Source organism: Anser brachyrhynchus (assembly GCF_964034855.1).
Source record: "Anser brachyrhynchus genome assembly, chromosome: W".
Lineage (NCBI taxonomy): Eukaryota > Metazoa > Chordata > Aves > Anseriformes > Anatidae > Anser > Anser brachyrhynchus.
This window is the reverse complement of record NC_137704.1, coordinates 24,763,397-24,774,705: the sequence shown is the minus strand read 5'-3', so window position 1 is coordinate 24,774,705 and position 11,309 is coordinate 24,763,397. Positions and strand designations below refer to the sequence as shown.

General features: G+C 38.7%; 2 protein-coding genes across 10 annotated transcripts in view; one reads left to right on the top strand and one right to left on the bottom strand.

Annotated features, from left to right (window-relative positions):
- The window catches only part of LOC308184797 (uncharacterized protein), a 383,809-nt gene that overhangs the window by 30,755 nt on the left and 341,745 nt on the right, over positions 1-11,309 (top strand). The window lies entirely within an intron of this gene.
- Positions 10,263-11,309, bottom strand: part of LOC308184712 (rapamycin-insensitive companion of mTOR-like) — a 221,699-nt gene continuing 220,652 nt past the window's right edge. For 7 of the 9 annotated variants that reach the window (XM_080572055.1, XM_080572058.1, XM_080572059.1 and 4 more), the window contains 2 exons: positions 11,055-11,193; positions 10,263-10,885 (listed from right to left, as the gene is read on the bottom strand). In XM_080572055.1, the coding sequence (XP_080428181.1) occupies positions 10,811-10,885; positions 11,055-11,193 (214 nt within the window). In that variant the 3' untranslated portion in view covers positions 10,263-10,810. The remainder of the gene's footprint in view (positions 10,886-11,054; positions 11,194-11,309) is intronic. The other 2 variants (XM_080572052.1, XM_080572057.1) reach the window with 1 other exon arrangement.

The following is an 11,309-nucleotide window of genomic DNA, read 5'->3' as shown; positions in this document are numbered from 1 at the left end:
CATCATCTTTCTCAGAAGAAGTGTGCAGATTACCAAGAAGTTGCGCTGTAAATGTTCTATTATTTCAGTGGTGTAGCAATCTCAGTTAAACTGATTTGTAGCTGTTTCATTTTAGATGGTTCAGTGCTATGTAAATACACAATTGAAAACCCAGAAGAAATGTCAAAAACAAAATACAAAGTAGTGGTTACAGCATATACAGGCAAAGGAGAGACTCCCATTGTTAACTTTATATACATAGATACACTGTTTAACTGTGAGTATTGGCAATGAGAAATTTTTCTCCTAGCAGACAAATGGGAGGATGTTAGAGGTTAGAATAACCTTCCTTTCTCAAGGGAAAACATTTACTTCTCAATGCACTTGAGAAAGGAGCCAACTGAGAAATGAAATATGCAGCCCAACATGGCATTTTGATGCTTAAAGTAGCTATGTCTTTACTTTAGAATAAAAATACTTCTACAACCATATTTAAATCTCATATCCTTCTGGGAAGTAGCATAATACATGCAGATTTGCAGGACTAGTGAGTCCTGTTTGCTAGCTCATTGAAGAACTGTATTTAGATTTAACTAGTTTTCTAATATGGGAAAAACTACATACCTGTGTGCAAAAAGAGAATTTCTGTATGGACTCTTGATCTTCTAATGTTGATTCTTATTCTCATCCGTTTTTAAATCCATGTGGTGGTTTTACCCAGCTGGGCAGCTGAGCTCCACCACAAACACTCTCTCACTCCCCCTCCTCAAAAAAAAAAAAAAAAAAAGGAGCGAAAATACAATAAGAAGGGCTCAAGGTTTGAGATAAGGGCAAGGAGATCACTCAACAATTATCATCACAGGCAAAACAGACTCAACGTAGAGAGATTAATATAATGTATTGCCTATTACCTACAGACTAGAGCAGTGAGAAACTAACAGCAAACTAAAGACACCTACCCCCCCATACACTCTCTTCTACCTCCTGACCCACCCCACTCCCCACTCCCCCCAAGTGGCGCAGGGGAACGGGGAATGGGGGTTGTGGTCAGTCCATAACACTTTGTCTACACCACTCCTTCACAGTCACTCTCTTTCCCTGCTCCAACATAGGGTCCCTCCCATGGGATACAGTCCTTCCCAGACTGATCCTGAATGGGATTCCCACAGACAGCAGCTCTTCAAGAACTGCTCCAAGTACAGGTCCGTACTACAGGGTCCATCTGACAGGAGCAAACTGCTCCAACATGGGTCCCCCATGGGCAGCAGCTCCTGCCAGATCACCTGCTCCTGCATGGGCTGTTCTCCATGGGCTACAGGTCTGGCCCAGAGACTGTTCCTGTGGAGGCTCTCCATGGTCTGCAGCCTCCTTCAGGCCAGATCCACCTGCTCCACCGTGGGCTCCTCCACAGGCTGCAGTGTTGGAGATCTGCTTCACCGTGGTACACCATGGGCTGCGAGGGGACAACCTGCTCCACCATGGGCCTCTCCACAGGCTGCAGGGGACTTCTGCTCCTGTGCCTGGAGCACCTCCTCCCCCTCCTTCTTCACTGACCTTGGTGTCTGCAAGGCTGTTTCTCTCAAAGGTGCTGTTGCACATATTTTTAAATATGCCCCCCCCTCCATGTAAACCCAATACAATCCATTGCCAAGCAAACACCTCCCTAAGTCAATAAAGGGTTGTTGGTTTGGTCCCTTGAAAACACCACTCAGCAGTCTCAGTTGTGAGACTTGTCATCCAACTTGGAGGTGTTGGAGGTGCCTAGTTTTGAATAATTTCCCTGGGGTGAAGGGGGAGGAAAGGGTGAAGTGTTGGCTTGTGCAAGGACACTTCATGTTTAATGCTAACTAGCAAAAGTGTTTAAATGGTACCCTCACAGAGGCAGTTCTGCCTCTTGCATTTGTGTTGTAGCTCCCATGCTCCAGTCTTATCTTGTACAGGCAGAGACATTTGTACTGGCTTAATTAATCCAGGAAAGATAAAAAGGAGAACGTAACGTCTATTATTTCCTGCTATGGTTTGTAATAGGGACACACAAGCTGGCTGATACAAGGCAAGAAGGCAGTGGCCAGGGTAGAGGGGGAGAGAGAGCTTCTTCATTTTCAGGGCCTGCATGTAGTAACCTGAACTGTTTGTGAAAAACATAGCCTACAGCTGTGTTTTCCAACCAGAAGTAAAAATACTGAGATTTTTGTGTCAGCATAAATCCTAGGAGAGCAAAACACTGCTAGTGTCTATCTTGATATAGTCTATCTATACTGGAGGTACAGAGTTTATGTCAACACTGTCTCACTGTAAAACTGCCATCTTTGGGTATCTGCGAGGAAACCTAAAACAAATAGTTAGAGATTACTACTGATTTAGCTTTTGGAAATTTACACTTATAATTAAGAAGCCAACATGAGGGCAAAATAAAGGAATCTAATAATATTTCAGTGTTGGTCATCAATATCCAAAGACATATAGCTCTATCCCAGCCAAAATATCTTTCAAACACAGACCACACAAATTCACTGCTGAGTTAGTGGCCTGTATCCCACACGAACTTGATGGTATTTTTTTATTCCAGAAACTCAGGCTGTATTGACTTTAAACAGGTGAGAAGTTGAAAACAAAATTTTCAAGTATTTTTCTTTCACAGTAAACATGCTGTACTGACTAGCCCTGCTAGTGATAGTTCCTTCATTAGTAGCAGCTCTATGCCTCTGGAAGATGAAGTGGTAAATTATAATGCATTTTCTTCTTGTAGCCAGAGAATGCAACTAGTGTGATTCACAAACCACAGCTAAAGCTTGTTGCTTCCAGCCTGTTGTAAGGGCTCATTCAGTTTTTCCTTTAACTGTCCAACTGTGTGGGTGTTGTATTTGGCTTGCAGCATTTCTGAGACACTCATAATTTCCAGCTGTTTCTGTACCCATCTATGTGTTGGATCTGCTGGTAGAATATGCTTTGATGAGAGAGCAAAAAAAAAAAATCATTTGTTTTGCTTTCTTATTTCCAGGGTGAAGGAGTGCTGCTGTCCTTTAATACCTCATCCTAACAAGAGAAAAGTGTTGTCATTCAAAGAGTCTAAGGTAAGATCACTGAAAAATCTAATATTTTTAAGTTTTCCATTCTTGATTAGTAAATATTTTCCTATGTTGACTACATTTAAAAATGAGTGACACTCATTATTCATAAACTAATATAACTTAATATCATCATTTAGTGGAAAAAATCTCCTTTTGATATTCAGGTGACGCTTCAGCTGCTTTGCTGCAGCCTGTAAACTGTATCTGCCTACCCCTCCTGCTGCATGTGTCCCTCATGCTGTCACCTACTTTAAGGCACAGGAGTGTGATCCACTTGAAGGTCCTTGGGAGGATGCAGGGGGCTCTGCCAGGCACTGACACATCTGGTGGGGAAGAAAGGATTGGCAAAAGGCCTTCAGCTTCTCCTGTAGCCCCTTTGAACCAAGAGCTGCTACCTCAATGCCATGTGCAAAGGGGTTGCAAAACTAGGAACACATCTCTCACCCCAGTACATGTAGGGGGCCACTTTTGGTTTTCACTGAACTCCAGTGGCAGAAGTCTGTAAAACTTGCACTCTATGCTTCTGCTTTCCCATTGCTGTTGTTTCACACTTGAAAACTACACAGCTAAAAACCCTAGCAAAGTCTTTAAAACTGAGGGACATAGAATCATCTAGGTCAGAAAAGACCTTCAAGAACAAGTCCAACCTTCAACCTGACCTACCGAGTCCTATCACTAAACTGTTCCTTAGTGTCATGTCCACACGTCTCTTGAATACCTCCAGGGATGGGGACTCCACCACTTCCCTGGGCAGCCTCTTCCAATGACGTTTCCTTCTGTATCAGAAATACTCTGACAAAATCCAGCTTCCATCAAACATTTTGTACATTTTCCAATAAATTCTGTTCATTTATATGAAAAAGCCAAACTCAGATTTATAAGGCACTTTTAGAAGTGCTTGAAATAACCACTCCTTTTCCTTTACTATGGATTTTTTTTCACTGAGTAGTTTGTTTGTTTTGTGCTTCCAATGTAGATTGGGTCTGAGAAAGTACTAAAAATAAGCAACTGCATTCCTGACACCCTAGCAGTGCATAAGGCCAAAGCCCAGAAATTACATCCATGGAGTCTGACATCTTCATCAGAACATATGATTGATGTTCACAGTTATTCCTGGGTTTACCTTAATGAAAATGAAGAGAGAGACTTTACATCCACACTGTCCTGGTTTCGACTAGGATAGAGGTAATTTTCCTCCTAGTAGCTGGTAGGGTGCTATGTTTTGGATTAGGATGAGAAGAGCGCTGATAACATGCTGATGTTTTAATTGTTGCAGAGCAGTGTTTACACCAGGCCAAGGACTTTTCGGCTTCTCGCTCTGTCCTGCCAGCGAGCAGGCTGGGGGTGCAGCAGGAGCTGGGAGGGGACAGACCCAGGACAGGTGACCCAAACTGGCCAAAGGGGTATTCCATACCATCTGGCGTCATGCTGAACAATATATAGGGGTGGCTGGCCGGGGTGGGGGGCCGGCTGCTCGGGGATAGGCTGGGCATCGGTCAGCGGGTGGTGAGCAATTGCATTGTGCATCACTTGTTTTGTACACATTATTATTAGTAGTACTACTTTATTATTTTCCTTTCTTTTCTGTCCTAATAAACTGTCTCTATCTCAACCCACAGGCTTTCATTTCATTCTAACTCTCCTCCATCCCAGAGAGGGAGGGGGGAGGGTGAGCAAACAGCTGTGTGGTGCTGAGCTGCTGGCTGGGTTAAACCACAACACACAGCTACACCTCAGACTCCTACTTGGCTTGAAAATTTTGCTTATTCTTCTCATCTTGCAGTTGACTCTGACCCCTATCAAATACCAGAGACGCTCAAAACCAGCAAGCCAGAACTGTCAGCAGTGCTGTACCAGCCACAGTACTACCTCAGAATTTTGAATGAAGATGCTGCCTCATCACCCAGAGAAGCAGCTGTCAGGAAGACCAATTTGAGATATATTTCACAAACAGAAATGCACTGCAGTGGGAGGAGGCATTGATGTACCCTCTTTGATCGAGTCTGTCCAGCGTTTGGGTTACAAAAATACAAATAAAGTTCTGAAAACATGACAATTTTGCTTTTTGACAAAGGCTTTCACAGGCCCAAATGCCCTACTTCTATTAACTGTGCAAAGCTGTTGGTTTAGGGCTAGTTCAATAATACTGAGTTTTGCACTGGAATTATGCGTGCTATAGTTTGATTGGCATTATGTAAGATTTGCAAGCCGATGGTTTGTGGCCTGTAATATGCAGAGGGAACATTTTTTTTTCAACAGGACAGCTGTTTTCAGAGGTGTTACCAAGGCACTCTCTTTTTTGTGCACAAAACCTTTTTTGGCATGAACCTTCGCACGCACTTAGCAAACTTCAGACAACTAGGTAAGTAGACACAGTAGTCAGATGCATAGGTATATTAATCCCCTTTGTGAAGAACATCGTATTCAGGTTCTGTATCAGCTAGATCTTCCAATGATACATTTGCAAGTAAAAAAAAAAAGTCTTCCTCCAGCTAGTGATGAAAGGTGTACTAGCTGTGATTTCAAACATCACCAAGGCATTCCATTTGACACTTTTAGACTTTTTATTTTGCAGCCTTTGCAGAACCATGAATTGAGCACCGTAGATTTGTTATGACACCCAAAAGCCATACAGTAGGCTGAAGTGAACTTGGTCTTCCATTTTGATTTTTAAAAATTGTACATTTGTAATGAAGACAAATAGATATCATCGTATCTGAAAGACCATCATTTCAAAAAGGCCTATTTATAAAAGGCTTGAAAAGTATCCTAAATCAAGAGTTACATGTCTAAGACATTCTGATACAGAACTCAGACAAAAAGTCAGATTATCCCATGAACCACATTTTAAATTTCAACATAGTGCAGGTTCTTCTTCCTGCCAGAGGGGGTGGCTCTAACAAGGCATGATTTCCTACTTCTGAGCTGCTGTTGCTGGGGCTTGGTTGCAGTAGTTTAGCGCAGGGAGAAAGTGGAAGGGATGGTGTGGGTGTCGATGATGCAGCCAGTGCTGCCTTCTTGATGGTGGGGTGAGACACGTTGGCCTGTAAGGAGTCCCCATCTCAGCTCTGGCAGAGGTGTCTCCCCTTGTTTTTTTTCCTGGGGAGATCCTGCACTGAAGACGTTTTATAATCTGGAAGCAAGGAAACAGTTTACCAGGTAGAGTTCTGCTTAGCTACAAAGAGATGTTAGCTCCTCTTTAACTATAAAACTTTCTGCTTGCTGGTCCTAATGGCTATGGTTTCGTGAAACTGGCTGTGCTTAAAAATACAGGAACAGAGTATTCCAAGAAGAAAAAGGCCTATGTGCAAGTTAAAATATACAGTCAGGGCACTAGAACTAAAGATTAGAAAAAATATTTCTGGCATGGCGGGTGGGGTGGAGAGGCATGTATTTTTTTATTATTATTTAAAAACAATTACATTAATAATGGTTGAATGAGTTCAGAACTGTTTATTTCTTGTTCCATTTTTTGTTTATAATTCAACTTACACATCTGTTGTTGAAATGCTAACACAAGTTCAAACATCACATAATGGAAAATGACATTCTCAGCATTGGTACTCTACATTTTTAAAGTAAAAGTGGTATACAAACTATTAATGAGTTTGCTTCTATTTTTACAAGACATCTTACAAAGCATTAATGCAAAATATACTTTTGACAAAAAATTTTTATTTGGAAAGATTCAGGTTGTTCTAGTTAATTAGTAATTTACAAATATAAATAAATTTCCAACCCATTTCTAGTGCTGAGAGGCACATATGAGACCAGAACAACTATAAGAAGTTTAAGTACATTTCATTAACAATGCATCCCTTTGATAAGATTATGCTTCGTGAGGTTTTTAATGCCCTTAGACATGAACTGTACACGCTATATATAAAAAAGCAAAAAAAAAAAAATCAAGGTAGGCAATACCATTTTGGGACAAGCCTCTGTATAAATTATACACAGCTCAATGCAGTATTTTTATGGAAAATATATAAATACTTCTGTTTCTATGTTACAGGTATACAATATAAATCAGATTTCAAAGTCTGTTCAGTGACCTACAAACACTAGAACCTCCAAATATGTAGCACTATTACTAAATAAAAAAAGACAACTTAGAACAGGAAGAATAAGTCTTGAGATTTTCCTTGATCCCTTCCCTCTTCAGAATGATTAATTTACATCGTCTCTTGTAATGCAGTTTGAGGGATGCTGACAGCCCAGTTTTGGAACAATTTTTCAAGTAAATCTATGAAATATCTGCCTTCAGCCCCTAAGACATTGCATCTTGTGTTGAAAACCTATTCCGTAGCAAAATGGCATGTTACACTTTTAGGCATGAATTACATTTCTCAAATTAAATAGCTAATTTTATAAAGTAATTCAAGCAAAATGTGCAATTTTTGCATACTGTGACACCGCTATCCATGTTCCAAAAATTGTCCAGAGAAAATCCACGTCCTTCACTGAACATACAAATCTGTTTGAAAATAACTATCTAGGGAACCAGAATTGAGTTAAACAAACAAAAAACCAACAAGGAAAACAGGGGCTTCTAGCAACATGCAAAGATGGTTTCTAGCATGTTCCCAAATATCTTTTACAGTTTGCTGATTTTACTCTCACCTAATATAAATCTTTATTAAGCACATGCTAGTAGAAGTGTAACAATAATAATAATAATTAAAAAAAAAAAAGTTAGAGGACCTGCTTTCAACAGGCTCCACAGAGAAGCACCAAGCAACAGAAATTCTGTACAGCCCTGCCAGAGGTGAGCAGAAAGCTTGGAAGTACTCCAAAGCCTGGCAAGAATTCCTCCACTGAGACTCCCCTGCTTGAGCTCACACTCACTCCAAAGGTAACACAAGTGTCCTGAAGTCCAAAAATCCAAATACCAAGACCAGAACATAGACTAAGAAGCAGCAACAACTCTTTCATCTCTGAAAAGTGGAGAGAAACAGCACCTCCAAGGAAAAAAAATCAGAACCCTTTAGTTAGATCTTTGCCCTTTAGAAAGGGCTTGCCCTTTCCACTGACTGTAAAAGGAGACCAAGAAAGTGAGCCAGATAATTTAGTGGCTGAATTCCACTGGTTTCATGGCCAGGCTCTCCTTCCCACAGGGGCTTTCACCTCAGACATGAATATTTTCTATGTTATCACGTTTAACCAATCAGGAGTTTTCTTTGCCACAGCAAACTAAATTTGTATATAGTGTCCAATGAGTCCTATCTGCTTTACCATTTGTTCGACTGTATGACAAACCACTAGGGTTAGAAAAAATATGAAGTGGGTGGTCTGTCAGCTTCCCTTCCTACCCTTTCTAGGAAAAGTGGAAGGATCCTTTATTAAGTTTAATATATCCACAATTTTTACTTACCAAAGTTTTCTTTTGAAGTTTTATCATGAAGCAAATAAAGCCCCAAAATAAGAAGTTTAAAAAGGATATTTTAGAAAAGAAATTGATAGAATTAGAAATTCACAGTTTATAACTAGGCCAATATCAAATTCCTTCAATAACAGTATCCCCTCATTTGCCAATTAAAATGAAACATTGTGACCTTAATGTAAATTAATTCTAAAAATGTGTTATGTACAGTACAGACTTTACATTCTTTATGTGTACTTGTTGAACTCTGACACTAATATACTTTTAGAAAAAAAATCATATTTTAACTGAATTTGCTATAATAATTTGCACATCAAGTTTCAGTTGTCATGGATCCCCACACAAGCTAGTATTTTAGAAAACGTAAGATGGAGAATCTTTCAAAAGTATATTGACATTGATTTTGCTTGCCTTTTTATAATGAGGCCTTCCTATTACATTTTCTACTTTAAGTGCTATGTATTAAACTGGTAACAAATGAACAAGGGTGTTTTATTTAAATACAGGTGATAAAAACTTGTTTATTTTGCTTTAACTGCAGAAAAATAACATGGAGTTGTTTGATGTAACCCTATCTAGTTATTAAAACAAGTCTCTTATACTATAGCCTAACTGAGGTAGTATTTGAAGCTACTATGTAAGATATGCCAGCCCCATTTTTGAGAAAACTACATTATTTCCTTTGGAGTTTATACCACTATTTGGTCTACTGTGATTGACATTTTGGTTTTACAGAAGCATTTATTTCTTATGACCAGAGAAGTCCAATAGTTACTGGTGTGGTACGTTTTCAGAACATTTCAACATGTCTTGACACATAGATATATTATTTGTGTCACTGACCAGTTTCTTTTTGCTCCTTCTTTCAGTGGGAACTCATGAAAAGACAATCACTTATCTTGACTTAAGTATTACTCTGACAATTATAAAAAATGGTAAAAGTGAATGGATAAAAAACCATTCTACTTAGTACAGTCCAGCTGAATTATTCACCTATATCAAAATCAAAGGGTAACCCCTTCTATTACAGGCATTCTAACAAAGGTGGCCATGCTACTGTATATATAAATTTGCATATATTTATATTACCTTTGTATAAAGGCTTCTGAATCTTCAGATGCATGATAAAAGTGATGGGGACCCTTACTTTTTTCCATTAAGCTTGTACTCAGTACTTAAGAAACCTCACTAGTAATGTGATAGAGGCAACCATTTTACTTATTAACAGTCACTGTATCATGTAACTTTTGCAACAAGTCTCAAATACCAATATAAAATTATAAGTTCTTCTGCTTCAAAATTTGGTAATTAAGGCTTTTCACTACAATTATTAGTACTATCTCATGCTTGAGCACTCATCCACTTAAAATTCAATCAAACCTTTGTTTTTATAAAAGGCTGTTTCCATGGAACTTTGAAAATTGCTCATATTATATCTTCTCACAAAAGCAGTAATGATTAAATGTCTTCGAGTTTATTTTATACATTAATTTATCTAATACAAAACATGCTTGTTAAAGGTTTTTAGTTAAGAATAAGACCAACATTCATACTATATGAGCATGTGCGTAGAAACTGCAAACATGCATATCATTCTGGGAAAAGAATTTGATTTCGGCATTTTAAGTATAAATTATTTGTTATTTTAAAATCAAACTGTAGTAAAAAATCCTTAACTGGTTCAGATAAGATATGTATACGTAAATGTAATGAAATTGATGAGTCTGCTAATAAAATGACTTACAACTATAATATAATATTAAAATAACTTTAAGGAAACCTCAGATTCACAGAGGCTTGTTTTTCTGTCTGAAGTTACAAGCCCCCCCCCCCCCCCCCCCCCCAAGTAGTGTTATAAACAGTACAAAAAACAACAGAGAAGGGCTAACATTAATCCCCTGGTTTCCACGATCACAGTACAGCTTCCATTTGCTAGCAACTGAATGCACCCTCATCTCACCGGCTCCTGGTATCCAGGAGTTAAAAGCAAAAAAAGCAAGGCATCATTCTGCTTCTCTGGAACAGAATTAGAAGTCAATCATAAAAAAATTCTCCACCTGTTGTCCTTTTATTTTTATTATTACTTTTTTAATTTATGGTAAAAAAAAACAACAAAATTAAAACTTGTAGAGGTGCTTGGCTCTTGCATATATTGGTAATTACTTTTATTAAAACTATGGTAATGTTTAATAACTCCCCAAAGGGCTCAAAAGACTGAAAAGACTGGGGCAGTAATTGGTTGAGGAAGAAAAAGTTTTCAGTTCACTCTTCAGGTACCAGTAGCTTCTGGAATGGTCTCCAAACTTTATTATCCAGTCAATTGGAAGTTGTCTGAGGATTTCAGAAAGTCTTTATGTAAATGCACTGTGTGAGACAGAGGTCAGGATTCAGCTGATGTATCAATTACTGATTGTGTTGTTGGTGTTGCTAAAATAGCCTCTGCTTCTTCATGCATCTAAAAGAAAAAGACAGATGAAGCATTAATGTTCTTAGAGATATTAGGAGAATGACATCATAAAATGGTTCTTTAATACATGCCTGAAAGCATTTATTATTCAGAACATAAAACCTGCACCCAGCTGGCACATTTTGGTGCATTCAAAGCATCTGATCCCTCCACTTACTTGTAAGAACTGCACATCTTGAAATAGCTCCTGAATGAACCTTCGAGATGGAAGTCGAAATGTACAATGTGCTAACAAGTAGGACACCTCAGAGTAAAGGCATATGTCATCAAATGCTTGGGGATACTTCTCCTTAATTCTGATCAACAGGAAAAACAGAATTTTAAAACTCCTGAACAGATTTCCATCATATTTTTAAAAAAAATGTTCAATTAAGTTTTGATCGTCATCATTAAAAAAGTATAACTTTGCCTT